Here is a 17,933-nt window from a genome sequence, read left to right on the forward strand (position 1 = left end):
CTTTGACTTGGGATAAACTACCGCTTGCCCTCGAACTGCATTAGTGGAAATACTTGCAGTGCAAAGAGGTAACTACCCTTTGCCTGTGCATTTTTCCTCCATGGTAGTGGGATGAGGAGACTCTCATGCAGGGCCAGATGCAGCATTGTATTAAGATTTATTTATCCTCCAGCCTTCAAAAATCATAGCTCCTTTATCTGGACTGAAGTATAAAGAAGCAAATGTAAACACAAAATACTGATCTTCTACAAATGCTTTTATATTGCTTATTCTTTGAAATTTGAAAATTATAAGATGTAAAAAGTGGACATTCTACAAAGTATCTTACCAGAATGCCTCAAAATTCACCCACCAACCAGACACAGCTCTCCCTCTTCTGCTGTTAAGTATGACTTGTTTGTTTGGTGTCCTTCCTCCCCGCCCCCTTTTTTCCTCTTTTTTGGCTCTCTCTGCTCCACATCTGTCAGTCTTTCTGTCTCCCTCTCTTGCTCTCTCAACATTTCTAGGGTAAAGCTTTCTTTGATATGCAGACTGCACAAAGAAAACAAGACCCAGACAACTCCCTGCCACAGCATTTTCCAAATTCTTTAGTCCTTAGTCTCTTTCTCCCAGAAGAATCAGTTGGTAGTCTGCTGAGGCAGCGCAGGCCTGTAATCCCAGCTCTTGAGAGGCTGGGAGAAGAGTTCAAGGCCAGCTAGGACTCCACAGGGAGATCCTGTCTCAGCATATGTACACACACACACACACACACACTGTCTGATTGTTAAATGTTCTTTTTCACTTTTTGCCTGAGAGCAGCAGGAAGAAATGTATGTATTTCATCTTGTCCAGAACCAGAGGTCTCTTCTCTCAAATAGTGCTGTATATGTTTTTAAATCTGTTATTAGATCTGTATAACAAATTAAATCATCTTGCTGGTAATTAAATCTGCTATTATACAGTAGACTGTTTAGTAATCATTTTTTGCCTTAAAGGTTTTGCTATAATATGGGTATATCAGGTTTTGGAGGGCTTATATTTGCTTGTCATATCTGTTCCATAAAGTGTCAACTTTTAATGTCTTTTTGAGTATGATTTTTGTTAGCAGTAGTGAGTTCTATTTTTTTTTTAAATGAAGTGATAATTTTTGTCTTTTACCTGGGAAGTTTGATTCTTTTTGTGAATATATATATGTGTGTGTGTGTGTGTGTGTGTGTGTGTATATATATATATATATATATATATATATATAGTTAATTATATTATTTGCTTTTGTTTTTTACCAAGAGTTGAACTTGGGACCTTGTACTTGCTAGGCAGGTGCTTCTGCCACTGAGCTATCTCCCTGGCTATTTATTTTTTTCTCCTTAGATTGGTTTTTCCTTTTCTTCATTTACTTTTCTTTATCATTCACCTTCCATGTTATGTTCTCTAATTGTTCTTTTAGTGGCTGCCCTATTTTGACAGGCATTCTTAGCAGTCACCATTCAACATTTATCTATACCTAAGAATAAAAGGAGCCTAGAAGATTTTAATTCTGAGCAGCCTCTTCCAATCTTTACTTACTGTCTCTTATTTTCATCATGCCTTATTTTCCAAAGCATAGCTAAACAGTCATTATTATTTTTATAAAGCTAGATGATTTTTTACAATCAGCAAATTATGTTGAAAATAATTTCATAAATAAAAATACATTGACTTCAGATCCTTTAAATAGGTAAAAGATGCATCATCTTTATATACCTAGAAACACAAAATTGAAAAGAAAAATAATAGCTCTGGGAGTGAAAATCTCTTGTATTAAGAGTCTTCCAAAAATGAAAACAAAACGCAGTGCTCTAAAATTAACTGATGAACATGCAGATGAAAATCTTTCACTTTATATTTTAAAAACTCAAGTCTTAAAATAATTCATTAGCTTACAAAAGAATTAAAAATAAATGTTATTCTTATCTACCATATTTCCTCCAAAATAAGACTGGATCTTATATTATTTTTTGCTCCAAAACATGAATAGAGCTTATTTTCAGGGGATGTCATATTTTTTTCAGGTACAACAGTCTACATTTATTAAAATACAGTCTTCACCCTCACTCTCCAGACCCTGACTTCGGGCCTGAATTTCTTGTAATTCCATTTCCTGTAGAATCACTGGCCCTGATCCCTCTTGTCCAGCAGTGGAGCTGTCCTTAAATGAGCACTGCTTGTGCACCTAGCCTGCTTCTAACACATGCGCAACAAAACTGTCAGCAATTGAACCCCAGGAATTCTTCACCCAAGTCACAACCTCTTGCAGACCAGCATTCACAAAGATTTCGTTAAATCAGGTGTTAATTGCAGACATCTGAGACAGGAATGGCCCCAAACGATGACAGTTATTTTGTGATATTCCACAAAAAAAGCTGAAAATTTGCAGAGACCAAACTTCAGAAAATGTTTATTTCACACAAGTGCTTTAAGTACATGTGTTACAACACTCAATAGTGAATTATAAAGATTCATATTAGGCCAGGTGTGGTGGCACAATGCCTATAAATCCCAGCACTTGGGAGGCTGAGGCAAGAGGGTTGCCATGAGTTTGAGACCAGGCTGGGCTGCACAGTGAGTTCAAGACCAGCCTGAACTACATAGAGAGACCCTGCCTCAAAATGGAAAAAACTCTTGATTAGACACAACTGTGTCTGTTGGAGAGCACATATTTGTGCACGTGTCATTTGGCAGTGTCTCAAGCTCATGTGTTTACTGATAGGTTTTAGTGGCAGCAGCGATGGCGGTGGTGGTGCAGCAGAGAAGCAGAAGTGGTGGGGGGAGCCTTTATTAACTGACGACACAGAGGATTTCGGGCAGGGGGATGGGCAGGTCCTCTGACCTGAGGCAGGGAGGATGAGACGTGGACTTTTGCTGGGGGCCGAGTTTTAGGGGCAGGTTTAGTGACACACAAGGAGCTGACTGGAGGCTCCCTTGTGTGGGAGGGAAAGGTAAAAAGTACCCAGGGCTGGAGTAGGGAAGGACAAAGTGGTCACTGGGAAGATGAGCTGCTGTTTTGGCGATTCAGTCATGTTGGATCAGGGCCATGATAATTTAGCAGTCTGTACTAGGGCTATAACCTATAATTTACCTCAGACCCAAAGGTGCCTGCTTAGGTACTTAGAAATAATTTATATTATCGTTTAAATATTGCCAAAAATTTATTTAAATTATATAAAAATAAATAAGAAATTATATATTATTTTATTATTTGTCGTGGTTTGGAGTTTTTTGCAAAGTGAACATAGTGCAGGGTACGTTTTATATTAGATTATGATGAATCACCTAAGAATCACAACATTTAGTGTATCCACACACTAAATACTAAAGACTCCAGCTGAGGGCCTGGATCCTAATATCCTGCATGAGTACAGCTGGAAACCTAGAGCTCATAACAGTGCCTCCCCCAAGTCCAACTAGAGGCCTACAGCCCACAACAAAGTCTCATACAGGTCTGCTTCACAGATCTGTGCTGGAAAGGCCCAAAGGTCAGCGGTGGAAGCTCAGAAGTCTCTGCTGGTAGGATGAAGGATCTGTGCTAGCGGGCTGAGGGATCTGAACTGGAGCTAGAAGGCAACGCTCAAGGTGAGCACCAGAGCTCTCCCAAAAGTACCACAACTATACTCAGCAACAGTGAGGTCCCAAGCTCTTCCAGAGATGAGGAAAGCAGAGTTCCCATCAGGAAAACCAATGCGACAAGCTTCTTCATGAGGCTGAGCAGTGTACCATCTTGCCCTCTGGAGCCAGAAAGTGATGCTCAATATGAGGACCAAAGCTTCTCCAGGGTTCATCAGGAAAGCCAGCATGACAAGGTCCTCCAGCAGAACAGCCCAAGAGAACTTGCAGTTTCCCATAGCTTCTCAAAACAGCATCCCAAACAGCATTTGACAATTTCTCTTGTTCTGCATTCATGCTGCTGACAACATCCCTCAGGTGGGCTTCCTGCACTGAGCATCATGCTACTTTGATTCATCTGGGTGTAATAAGTTGACCACCAGTTAGAAATCCTCTACATTATTCAATATATCCATGTGTTATAATAGGTGTACTAAATTCTTCTGTCTGGCTCGTGATCTTAACTGGGGCTGGCTTTGGGGCTTCTAAGAATCTTGACAAATCATGTTAGAACTTTTTTTTCCAGTTAGGTCTTATTTTGGAGGAAATACAGTACATCTATGTAGTCTCAAATAGTTTGTAGACAATCTTAAAACACCTCTCAACTTATTACAAGCAAATATTCTGGAGGGCAGAGAAGAATAAGCCTTTTTTATGATAAAAAGATAGAATTCACTTTTAAAAAAGAAACAGTTTCAGATTTTGCCTCCATTTCAAGAATTAGAATTTTTCTTCCCTTTCTTGAACTTTTTTTTTTTTAATGATTACCTTTACTCTTCAAACACATCCACTGTAGAAAACTAAATATCTATAATATCAAACTTCCTGGGCTGGAGAGATAGCTCAGTGCCTTAAGTGCCTGCCTGGAATTGCACAAGGTCCTGAATTCAATCCCCAGTAACAACAACAACAACAACAAAAAAAAAAAAAAAAAAAAAAGAAAAGAAAGAAAAAGAAAAAAAGAAAAAAACCTTCCCATTAAACCTCATTCTAAATACAAAAAGATTTGTTTATTCCTTTTTTTGGTTGTTTATTCCTTTTGTGTAGATACATAAGACTTCAAAAACCAAATTACTACTGTAAAACATTCTGATTTTCTCTTCCCAGATTGGATTCACTTTCTTGAGGGCAATAAATATTTGAAAAGATGGTCTTAGTTTCATTGTTTTTATCAAAATCTAATTATAGCTAGATAATTTACTTCCAAGTATTTGTTATTCAAATGGTTTTACAAATTTGCTATAATTAATTATTTCATCTTTTTTGGGGGGGTTGTGTTTGTTTTTAGCTGAGGTTTATTTTCTGGTTTTGGTGCCGAGGACCAAACCCAGGGCTTCCAGCTTGCTAGGCAAGCATTCTACTGCTGAGCTAAAGACCCTGCTATAATTAATAATATTGTGATGGTCATTCTTTGCACATAACTCTCACTGATAAATCATTGAAAGCCAAGTCAGCAACACAAGGAACTGGATATTTCTAAATTTCTTGACATGCTGTGCATACTGCTTTGCAGAGAGACCGCACCAGATTACAGTCATTCCCCTCAATAGTCGCGAGCACATCTGGTTTTTGTTTTGTTTTCTTATCCTTTGCCCAAAGTGGAAAGTAGATGTAATTTTTCACTTTTTATTTTTACATATTTCATACAGTTAAAATAGTATCTCTTTGTCTTATTTTTTTATTTTTCTTTGGCTGTGAAGTATAACGTTTTCCTTACGTTTACTGCTCATTTTCCATGTTGCTCTTATTTTTTCATATTGTCATGGTGCTGGGAAATGAACCCAACATTTCTATTTTGTGCAGGTCTTCCAGGAGGAAACTCTAACACACACAATTTCCTGACATATCATTAATTCTTTCTAAATGGACAAGGGTATATATGCTTCACATCCTTTGAAGTAAAGCAGACATTCCCAAAGTTATTGGAATGCTCCTTCCTTCTGAGTGGCTATGTTATGAGGTATTATTATAGGCAGTTAGCTTAGGTAAAAATTAATAACCCGACAAGACCAGACCCTTAGAGAGTCAATGCAAAAGACAAGAACACACCAAAACTCTGGCTGGAGGCACAGCCATTGAAGGCCAGGCCTCAAGATAAAGATGCAGTGACCAGGCCAACCTGCGCCCCTGAGGGATAAGCAATAACTTGAGATTGCACTGTGATCAGTATCACCTGGTCTGGTAAAGTCCAGATAGCCAGAACATCTAGGCCTCAACCCTACCCAAAATGCCTTTGTTCTTCCCATGTACCCTTGCCACATGGCTCACTTCACAATTGGATCAATATTAGCTAAGTGGCTGCACTTGTAACCCTACAGGTTGATTGTGTTGGCCCACGTTTTACCCACATTGTGACTTTGCTGTACAAAGTTCCCCTGGCAAGTGCCATCGTGGCCACTGTTGGGCCCCTCATGTCTCTCAGGAGCTATGTCTCAAGTCTTTACTACTCTTAACCTGTTGTCCTTTAGAATTCATTCTTGGATTTCAGAGGACACAAACTAAGCACATCTGGCATCTAGCAGGTTGGGAGCTAGATTTCTCCTATATCTGTATGATTGAAAAATATGGTGTGTATTTAAATAAAAAGTTTATTATATAAATATTACGTTGCAGTTAAGTTTGTTCAAAGTACAAGCAGAAGCAGAGACATTGGCTAGGAATCTGGTATGGTAATTCCCTGGAGAAATGACCATGTTGTGAGATGGGGAGCTGCGGAAGGTTCTGCATGTATTCTTGAGTGTGGCCCCTGTAGATGAAATCTGGGGTGTCGGAATGATTTTCACATGACCGATGTCTTTGGCTAGAGTAACTCGATGAATGGAGCTTCCACTGCCGAGATGAAGTGACTGTACGACTAAGGCTTTGGGGGAAAAAAATCAGAAGCTAAGCTTTCAATACATTGCCTCTTAGACATCCAACTGGACGCCATCCCTCGCACAGACTGGGCATATGTCTAGCTAGTCTGACTTTGAGCAATAACAAGAAATGAGAAAACATCGTAATTAATGTAATACTTTACCCACTTTTTTTTGCATTCTCTTCCAAATGTCCTATGGACGATTATTTTTCATAATTGTAACACTGTATTACAATTCGACTTTTTAACTTTAGTTATGCTAAAAGCCATTTCTAGTATTGCCAGACAAAACATCCGTTTGTAGAGTCTGAATTTTTAAACACAGGTGACACTTTAAAAAACATGAAAGAACACCTTACCCCATACAGCAGTGGCAAAAGAAGCGATAGGCAGCTGCACTTTCTCCTCCGAAGCAGTAGGAGGCGCAAAAGCAGCGAGGGGTCGCTGCGCTGCGGACGGGGTTCCTCTCCCTTCCCCTTCCTCGCGGCACCCTTGCCTCCTTACCCGGAAGTGCTCTGCGACCCTGCTAGCCGGCGTGACTTTCTGCGCTCGGTTGTAGGAGCCGGCGCTGTGTGTACGCGGAGCCGCGGGACGTCGCGCTTCTGCTCTGGCCATGAGGGTGCTGGGGGCCGCCGCGGCCGTGGCTCTGGGCCCGCGGCCACTCTTTCGGGTCCCTGCATCCCTGCCCTGGCAGAGGAGGCAGGTACTGGCGCCCGGCGAGGCTGAGCCAGGGACCATTCCGGGGACGGTGCGGTCCGGTCGGGGCTGGGAGGCGGAGACGCCGACCGCTCTCCACGGGGGCGGGCGGCGCAGCCTGGGCGCTGAAGTGTCCCCCGCCAGCTGCGTGGCGGCTGTCTTGAGGAGCAGCTTCTCGGTGCTGCGAGGTTGGGCGGGCCTTTGATTTATGGTGTCCCCTAAGACAAGCGATTGGCGTGAAGGTCATGTATAAAATCCAGTTTTCCAGGCCGGAGAGGACCGCTGACTCTGTCGATGGGCTGATTGTCCTTTCTCCGCGCACCCTGGGTTATTTGATTTGGTGCTCCAATTATGGTACTTTTCTTGGAGATAAAAATGAATGTAAATTTGAAGCTAAAACTTGTGTTTCCTATTAAGTCAGTTTTTAGGATCTTTCGGATTTTGATGTCTCCACTGTATATGTTCAAATTAAGGACTTGGCAAAGATTTCTGTCCCATTTTATTTTAATTAACTTTAAGGAACATGCCTTTTGTAATCAGTGGTTACAGACGTTTCAAGTCTGTAACTTTTCCTGCTTCTGGACCTTTTATCATGTCCATTAAGATTCTTTATCATTCATTCACTGCCATTTTGCCTGTTTCTTCATTAAAAAAAAGGGGGGGGTCATTGAATTGAGCTCTTGTATTTTTTCAGGTTAATTGGAAGTTCTGCCGCTGCTGTTCATCAGGGATAATTCCTAATGAAAAAATACGAAATATTGGAATCTCAGCACACATTGATTCTGGGAAAACTACGTTAACAGAACGGGTGCTTTACTACACTGGCAGAATTGCACAGATGCATGAGGTATGTGTTCAAGGCTGATTCCGGATTGATTAAAACCTGAATGTTTCACAAAACCTGAATGATTAGAACAGTGGGAACACTGGTTCTTCAACCAAAGTCGCATGCACAGGGTGGATAGCTTGTCAGTTTGAAATTGCCTGCATGCTCATTTTTTTCAACTTTCAAGAGTAGCTTGTCTTTTAGAAATGTTAAATCAATATGGCATACCTTAAACAGTTGTTAGAATAACCTTTTCATGATGTTAATGATGGGTAAGTGCTTGTAGTGTTAAATAGAAAAATAGATTTAAGTGATACATAGCTTAAATTAAATAGTTGAAGTGCATGTCAGAAAAAAAATATTTTTAAAAGCCTTGAAACTCTTAAGACATTACTATATCACTGACCCATTTAACCCTTCAGTTCAGAATATTTCTCTGTGTGAAGTCTTTAATAAATAACGTATTTATTAAAGACCCTTAGTCTTTAATAAATAACGTATTTATTAAAGACCCTTATTTCTCTGAAGAGCATATTTTTAAATCTTTTTTTTTTTTTTTTCCAGTACTGGGAATTGAACTCAGGACCTTGAGCTTGCCATGCAAGCACTTATTCTACTGAGCTATCTCCCCAGCCCTTTTTATGGGGGGGAGGGACGGGGCAGGTCTTACTATGCAGTTCAGGCTGGCCTTGAGCTCACTCTGTAGCCAAGTCAGTCTCAGACTTGAAATAATCCTCCTGCCTCAGCCTCCTAAGGACTGGGATCACAGGAGGGCACCACCATGCTCAGCTAAATCTATAACGTAAAGACTGCCTTTTCTCCCCTCATGCCTCAGAATGTAGGTGGAGCAGAGCTGGAAAAGGTCTGCTGTCAGGGACTAACTTGAGGGTGGTGGGTAAGAATAGGGAGTGAGCAAGCGTGGGCAGGTTCTCAAGACCAGGGTGATTGCCTGCCTTAACACTTCTGAGGACAGCAGTGAACAAAGTGTTGGTAACTAAGGCAGGGCAAAGCCTATCATTTGTCTTATTTTTATAAGGTGATAGAGTTTGATAATTAGTTTTGTCTGAACATGTGTAAGTTAACTGTTCTGATTCCATTTCAGTGAATGTTTTTCTGTCTTGGGATGCAAGGACAGAGAAATCTAAATTGCTGTGTTTGTGTGTAGGTGAAAGGTAAAGATGGAGTTGGTGCTGTCATGGATTCCATGGAACTAGAGAGACAGAGAGGAATCACCATTCAGTCAGCGGCTACCTACACCATGTGGAAAGATGTTAATATCAATATTATAGATACTCCTGGTGAGTTAGGGTCTTGGTTTTATTATAACTCATTTTGGCAGAAGCAAGTTTAGTAATTTCTTCTGCTGTGACCCGATTTTTGAACGTCAGATGAAGAGCTAACTGAGTTTCTATTATAGAATATGGGTATGGGTCCTAGAGCACTTCTTTTTTTATTTTTTTTAAAGTAATGTTCTCTTCTTTCAAGAAGAATTGATTTAATCCAGCTTGATTTTATATAATGCTCCAAATTTAGGAAACTACAATTTTATTGAGATTTACAGGAATTGATTACAGTATGAAAATGTTCATGTATAAACCATTTCACAAAATTTTAATATGCACATGTAAAAATGAATTTTACTTGTACATGTTATGTAAAACACTCCTATATTCATAGTGTAACTCTTCTTAGGACCTGGAAACTGTAATGGTTAAAGGATAAATCATTTTTAAAGTATCCACAAATGTCTTTGTGGATAGGCAATGTAACTCTGTTAGAAATCTTTTTTTTTTTCCATAATTTTATTGAGAAACAAATAACAATGAGACAGTTTCAAATCAAATTGGCTGGACAGTTTCAATAATTAACACATTGCGTACATTCTTCCTAGTGGTTAATTGCTGTACAAGATGTGGACATGATATCCTATTTACAAACACCATTAGAACAAATCCCTCTATTCATTAAGAGAATGTAACTATATATCTATCCTAGCCACTTTGAATACACAGAGCACTTCATTTTTGTGTAGTTTCCTTGAAAAATAATGCAAATATAATGTAAGTAGGAAGGTTCTTTCTACATATTCCAGCTGATTTCAAAGTTGCTCATATCCTAATACTTTTTAGAACTGTGACATTTTTGGACCCTGCACTTGATGGTGGGTGAATGATATTCATAGGCTGAGGAATCTGTATTCTAATTAGATTTACATAACTATCAGAGCCATAAAATCTTAATAGTGTATTTATTAAAGATTCAGACTGTTTTTAAAACCTTCATGTGCTACTTTTCTCATGTAGGCCATGTGGACTTCACAATAGAAGTCGAAAGGGCCCTGAGAGTGTTGGATGGTGCAGTCCTTGTTCTCTGTGCTGTTGGCGGGGTGCAGTGCCAGACCATGACTGTTAATCGGCAGATGAAGCGCTACAATGTTCCATTTTTAACTTTCATTAACAAATTGGATCGCATGGGCTCCAACCCAACCAGGGCCCTCCAGCAAATGAGGTACTAAGTGTCAGAAAGAACAGGGGATGTGCTGATCTAGATAGATAGCAAACCTTGTAACTAGAGGAATAATTAATTCAGTGTTATTAATTTTATCCTTAAATTTCTCCTTTCTGAAAAACTTAATTATGTAACTTAAATGAAACCACTGAGTTCAATACTTTGGCTTATGGTGCAGTTTCACAAGCTACTTTCTCTGTAAAATGAGGAGGAGAATATGACTTAAATTCTAGGGAGTTTGAAGATGACTTAGGAAACAATCACAGTTCACACCATTTACCTGTATTAGAGATGTTGTAATCTAGAGTAGATTCTAGAAAAGCTTGCCATTTTATTTAGGTGAACCTAGAGGATCTTTTTTGACTTAACCTTTACTTGGGGGATGTTAATTAATGCTCTTAAGTAGTAGAGAGAAATTTGCCTCAGAGATAAAGTTTCCATACTTTCTGAAGGTAACTTATTTCCTAGAACGACAGTAGCTTTCTTTTTATACCAGATACAACCTAGGGGTGTTCACAGCCCTTACATTTTGCACGGTACATTTACTTATCCTTTAATAATTCAAGTGAGATGTTGATTCACAGTTCACTTTTTGTAGATGTGCAAAGGTAGCCATAGAGTTCCTGCTCAAGTTTCACAGGGCGAAGGAATGTCTGGAAGTAGGTTTAGGTAAGAGTGGTGTATCTGCTGCTTTTCTTTTTTGGATATATGTAATATTCTCTTGGTAAAATTAAATACTCTCACCTTTATTGATTAGCTTTTTCCACCAGGTTAAAATGATTTGGTTACTTTTGGGTGTGCTCCATTGCCCCAGTTCTACTTCCCTATTTTCTCATTTTGTAACTCATCAAACATCATCATGGAACTTCTGAATCTGGCCTCCATGTCTTTCTGCCTTTTCCACTTTTTCAGATACCTGTCTCCTCATTTTGCACAGGGCCATGTGAGAATTCTTGAGGTTAATATTCTTTTTTTTTTGTGGGATTGGGAATTGAACTCAGGTCATTGCACTTGCCAGGCAAGCGCTTTTTCTACTGAGCTATCTCCCTGGCCCCCATTGCGGTTAATATTCTAACTCATAAATTTGAAATTAGTCTGTCTCCTATTATTCAGTTTTTCCTTTTTTTTTTTTTTAATTTTTTTTTTTTTATTTTTCAACAAATAATACACTGCATGTATTCCTCTTAGTGGTTAATTGCTGTACAAGATGCGGACTTGTGATCCTATTTACAAACACCATTAGAACAAATCATTCTATTCATTAACAGAATGTAACTATATATCTATCCCAACCACTTTGAATACACAGATACAAAATGGACATTCATCTGTATACCCCATTTTTTCTAAGTTCCGTTATTGAATATTATAGGTGTGTAAACTCAGCAAAATATTCTAAAAGAGTCCAGTAGCCCATATTAGCATTGGGTCTTCTGTTTAACTGGCAATGTCAGAAATTATTGACCTGAGTCCCCCACAGCTCAACTTAACAGCATGGCTTTATTTCTTATAATTTCGTCTTCATACTTTTCTGCTGGATGGTTAAGACCAAGGTAAAGCAGGACCTATGCAACAAGAGTTGTAGCTTTTTGGTCTGAGAAGGTCAGTGAAATGCCCTCAGGATTTGTCCTGAGATCCTGTACCTCAGATTGTAGAACCTTTATCAGTGCAGCCATGTGGATGAGTCACGGCCAATGCTTGGCCAATGTGCTCTCTGTGAAAGCCAGAGAGAGTATCTTCTCCCCATGTGACTCTCCTTAGGCCCACTCTATGTCATCGATCACTTTCCTCTTTGGCCCCATAATCTTCTTGATCAGAAAATTTGGGACACTACTGAGGTACATGACGTTACAGAACAAGTTCTCATATGTCCTGAGTCTTAATTGACCTTAGAAGGCTAGGGCCAAAATGTTGGCTTTCCTTGTAGCCCTCCTTTTTCTCTAATTTTGGTCTGCAAACTTAGGTTGTTAACCATCCAGAAGAAAAGCTTATTGTTATTATCAAACGATTTAGGCTATCAAGCTTAACCTCACTATCTCACTGCATTTCAAACATCTTAGGCATAATAAGGAACAGGTATTTTTCATCAAGTATTGATATGTTGAACTTTAAGTCCCTACATAATATGATAAAAAAAACACTTAAAAATTAGATTATATTTTAACAGTTTTTCCTTTAAAAAAAGAAAAACCCTTCAGTTAAGTAATTTTAAAATCTTTTATTGCAACACTTTCTAAACAGGTAATTTCTCAAATCTTTGAATTACTTTCTTTCCTCTAGTGATTCCCTTCCTAAAGGTTAGTACTATTTCTTGAGTTGACATTTCTCTTACAAGCTGCTGCCTTCCTTTAAATACTTAGTGGTTCTTAGGTCTCTATCCAGAGTTATGTATGGAGGTCTAAAGTCTAACTGAATGATGGCAGCTACAGCATATTTCTTCTGCAGTGAGGGAATCTGCTGCTAAATGTGGTTTCAGTTCCGTGGTTGTGCCGCGTTGAGATACATGATGAGTGTCTGACTTTGCAACTCATTCTAAAAAGTTTTATATAAAGCTCTCTTCAGATAGCTTTGGTCAATTTTGTTATCAGTTGATCTGGGGATGAGAATTGGACTCAGCTATTCTGCTGAACTTTATAATTTCTTGGTCAGGCACCCATTAACTAGTTGTCCTTCCTTTTGTTTCTGATCTGGCATATTCAAGTCTGATGAGAAAATGTATTTTAGAGTTCATTTTATTGACAAAGCAAGTTACATCTCCTTGTCCTTGAGTTTGGTTGTCAGTTTGTTCTCAGCTGCTTTATATTTTCATTCTGACCTGCTGGTACCATGCCTTGCATGTCTGCCATTGACCTACTTTTATATTTGTTACTTCAAAAGGATTTTGAGAGAAGAAAACAGTGCATTTTTAAACTAGTGCATTTTTATTTTTCAGGTCAAAACTAAATCATAATGCAGCATTTATGCAAATACCTATTGGCTTGGAGGGTAATTTTAAAGGTATTATAGATCTTATTGAGGAACGAGCCATATTTTTTGATGGAGACTTTGGGTAAGTGCTAAAATTGAAATTTTGGTAAATAAAGGGACAGCAGGATTGAAGGGAGAAGAGAGGATTGGGAAAAAAGAGTCAAGATGTATTATGTAAAGGCAGAGATTTCCTACGATGAGTGTGATCATGATATATGTATCTAAAATGTACCAATAAAATTTTAAAAAGTTAAATAATATTTTATATTTTAAAAAACAAAGAGGGGCTGGAGAGATGGCTCAGTGGTCTAAAGCACCTACTTGGAACAAGCTTGGCAAAGCACAGGGACCATGGTTCTATACCCCAGCACCACATGCCAGCCAGCTCCGCCCCCTGGTGGGCTGAGCTGGCCATACACACAAACAATAAATAAATGTAATAAATAAATAAAAACAATGTTTAAAAAAAGTTTATAAAAAAAAACAAAGAGAAGGAAAGGATAATTAAAAAAAAAAAAAAACTTTTTGAAATGTACCTAGAAGAATATTCTCTAAAGCTGATTTTTTTTTTTTTTTTTTTTTGCAACTGGGGATTGAACTCAGGCCCTTGCGCTTGCCAGGGAAGCGCTTATTCTTCTGAGCCATCTCCCCGGCCCCTTAAAGCTGATTTTTTAAAATAAATTCAATTATAGTTACTGTCCTGCTATTTATTGTGAGACAGTTGTTACTTTTTGGGTATCAGACTCATACCATGTTTTGGCATGCCTGGTGTGATAGGAGGGGCTTTCAATTTGGACTAATGTAATCTGTCATTTTCTACTTTTTCATTCTGTAAACATTGAACATCGTTATTTTTTTCTGGGCATTGTGATAAAGATGGGGAGAAAATAGGAATTATAAATACTTCCTCTATCAATTTTATGGGAAAACAGATTAATTAGTTGTAGTTAAGAAATTCACCAAGAAAATGGAGACCTTTTTGACATGATATATGTTCTGTCAGCTTTTTTTTTCTTTCTTTTTTTCTCAATAACTTTATTTATTTATTGACTTATTTTTTGGCAGAACTGGGGATTGAACTCAGACCCTTGCGCTTGCCAGGGAAGCGCTTATTCCACTGAGCCATCTCCCCAGCCCCTCAATAACTTTATTGAAAATCAGTAATTATATGGCATATTAAATATTTTACACAGATATTGAAATGTCTGTCAACTTTTTTAACAGTCATAAAAATCTTGAAAATTCATCACAACACATTCTAGAGTCTACCTCAAAGATTTTGATTCAGCAGATCTTGGGTGGGGGCTAGAATTCGTGTTTCTAGAAGTTCCCCATTGATGGTTGATGGAACTTGTACGCAGATCACAGTTGATTGGCATTGATCTAAGCAGTGAGTGGAATCACATATGACCGTTTGGTTTGAGGAATTGCCCAGTATCCTGCCAGTCTCTCCAGTGACACTTGCTGAGGGATTCCTTCCTCTGCTGTGGGGTTGGGATTGTAGGTCTGACAAGTTGGCAGATGGCATTGTGACCAGTGAATGGTAGATTGTATCTCCTGTGCCAGTTTGTAGGCAGAAAAAGGATGGAGGTTGTCCAGTTAATTGTTTCTTACATTTTGTGTGACTTGAGTACTGACATGTTTATTTATCACTCTTTAGAGTGTAGGACCACAGTTGGGGTTTTATCTCCTTTATGCACTTCAATGTCTCTAGCCCTTTGAACTTCCTGATCCATAATAGGGACTCAAAAAAAATTAAAATGTTTTTAATCATTTATTTATTTATTTGGTACAGGGTCTCACTACACAACTCAGACTTGTAGTGATCCTCCTGTCTCAACCTCCCCAGTGCTAGGATTACCATGCCCGGTTTCAGGTGGCATGGCGCACCCAGGGTTCCTGGGCAGCAGGACGTGCAGTACTAGGGATCAAGCTCAGGTCCTTGTGCTATCTCCTCAGCACCCAGTTTTTTTTTGTTGTTGTTGTTTTTTTAATGGATGAATCTTTCCAAGAATTACCAGGGTACATGTTTCTAAAGTAGAAACTAAACATTTTTGTACATGATTCTGGTCTATAAAAAACTAAGAAATCAAAATTACTGTGAATAGCATTTTAAAGAGTTCACATGGTCTTTAGACAGGTGGGTTTTGTGTATTTTAGGGAAGGGTCTACAGGGTGTTCAGGGTCTCACTACTAGATCCAACTCCTCATAGTGATCTGCCTGTTTACAGCCTCCCAATAGCTGGGATTACAGGCATGCGCCACCACTTCCATTCTCGGACAGGTTGGTTTTGAATTGTAACTAGTAATTTAGATTTACTAGTAGTTTAACCTTGGGCAAGTTCCTGTACTTATTTAGTTTCCTCATTGACAAATAACAGGAGCTTTAGGAGGCAATGATTAGTAGCTATCTGATTAGTGCTGACCACAATGTAAGTTTAAATAAATGAATTTTTTTAAAATGTATTTTTATTACAGGGTCTATGGGGTCTCACTACACAGATCCAACTAAGAGTGATCCTCCTGTTTTCAGCCACCCAAGTGTTAGAATTGCAGGCATGTGCCACCACCTCCTTTGCTATCTCAGCACGCCCCAGGGGCAGAGCCGGCACAGCACGCAGGGGATCAAACCCCTGGCCCCTACATTTGCTTAAGCAGGCGTTTTATTCCGCTGAGCTATCTGACTGGCTCAATAAATTAATTTTTAAAGCTTACATATTTTCTAATTTGAATGCAGTAAAAACAGTCCTATGAGTACATTGAAAAGAATTCTAATCTTTGGTTTAGTTGATATTTTTCCAGCTCATTGTGTTAGTCTTTGTATAAGTAAATTTTACAGCATGTGGTTGTTTCAAGGTTATGTAGAATAGGGCAGCATGGTTTATATTACATTGGGAAAAATTTCTGTTAGATTATCATTCTCTGCTACAAAAATTTACCTGCAGAAAATTAAATGTCTGTTATAAAATTAAAGATGTTGCAATGTTCTCCTTGTGGAGGACTCTGGAATATGGTTCTGTTTACTACTAGGACAATCTCGAGCAAGTTACTTTTAAGTATTTTTATCCTTAAGTATTAGTTTTATTTGTCCTTTAAATGCAAATGCATCAGAGCTTGTTCTTAATTAAAATTTTTTAGCTATTAATCATATCTTTTTCATTGGTGATATATATTTCTTATTGAATATCCTTAAGAGTATTAAAATAAAGCTTTTTTTTTTTTTTTCAGTCAGATTATTCGGTATGGTGAGATTCCAGCTGAATTGAGGGCAGCAGCAGCGGATCACCGGCAGGAGCTGATTGAGTGTGTTGCCAACTCAGATGAGCAGCTTGGTGAACTGTTCCTAGAGGAAAAAATCCCTTCCATTTCTGATTTAAAGGCACGTGCTCATGAAATAAGTCTTATATTAACAAAGTTTTTTTTGTGTATATAGCAGGAAGACATATGCCTTTAGGGATTGGCTTTATTAATGAAATCTGAATAAATTTATTTGGCATAATTGGCATCCCTGAAAAATACTTGACATGTCACATTATTTTTTTTTTAACTGAGTTATTAATATCTTCAAATGAGAAAGGAATCATTTCTAAGGAAGAACATGTTAAGCTATCAGCCTCTTAGGTGTATTATAAAGAAAAAAAGGTAAATATAAAAAAGGTACACTGACTAGACAGGTTAAGAAATGAGATTGCTAAATGGCTGCAGACTGAATGTTGGTAGTTACACCACAATAATGTTTGGAAACCTAAGGCCTATAGACTCCTTTACTTTATTACTCATCAGCATAAAAATAGAGAAGATTCCTTCCTAACACTGCTAATCAGTTTTTCAGTGCAAATTTCTCTAAAACAAGATATGCAGATGGCCAGTGTATGAAGAGGTATTCATCATTGCCAGTCATTTAAAGAAATGCCAGTCAGCACACCTGTCATAGCTCAGTGGCATAAGTGCCTGATTGGCAAGTGTAAGGTCCTGAGTTCGATCCCTAGTACCAAAAAGAAAGAAAAACATCTATAAAAAGCAACATGGAAAAAAGAAATGCCTATCAAAATCATAGTAAGAGGAGCCTCATGAAAAACAGACAGAAAACTGTTAATGTTCTCCAGTGTATGGAGAAATTAGAACTCTTCTGCTCTGCAGTTGGGAAGGCAGTCCTGCCACTGTAGAAATAATATGGCAGCTCCTCAGAAAATTCAGCTAGAAGCACTGGGTGTCATACACTGGAAGGAATGCCCAAAAGAAAGGTCTCCGACACTTGACTTAGTAGCACTCTCCACAATAGCCAAAAAATTAGAAACAACCCATATGTTTATTAATGAATGAATAAAATGTAGCTAAATATAAAGAAATATTTTGTAGCTCTAAAAAGGAATAAAAATTCTGATGAATGCTATACCAGAGGTGAACTTTGAACACATTCTAAATGAAACAAGCCAGATTTTGAAAGGGCAAATATTT

General features: G+C 38.4%; 1 protein-coding gene across 1 annotated transcript in view; it reads left to right on the forward strand.

Moving 5' to 3' along the window:
- Positions 1–6,987: 6,987 nt before the first annotated feature.
- The window catches only part of Gfm1 (G elongation factor mitochondrial 1), a 52,020-nt gene continuing 41,074 nt past the window's right edge, over positions 6,988–17,933 (forward strand). The window contains exons 1-6 of the mRNA XM_004639843.2: positions 6,988–7,181; positions 7,869–8,021; positions 9,166–9,298; positions 10,304–10,508; positions 13,441–13,557; positions 16,704–16,854. Of these exons, the coding sequence (XP_004639900.1) occupies positions 7,092–7,181; positions 7,869–8,021; positions 9,166–9,298; positions 10,304–10,508; positions 13,441–13,557; positions 16,704–16,854 (849 nt within the window). The 5' untranslated portion in view covers positions 6,988–7,091. The remainder of the gene's footprint in view (positions 7,182–7,868; positions 8,022–9,165; positions 9,299–10,303; positions 10,509–13,440; positions 13,558–16,703; positions 16,855–17,933) is intronic.

Source organism: Octodon degus, unplaced genomic scaffold, assembly GCF_000260255.1.
Source record: "Octodon degus isolate 3935 unplaced genomic scaffold, OctDeg1.0 scaffold00115, whole genome shotgun sequence".
NCBI lineage: Eukaryota > Metazoa > Chordata > Mammalia > Rodentia > Octodontidae > Octodon > Octodon degus.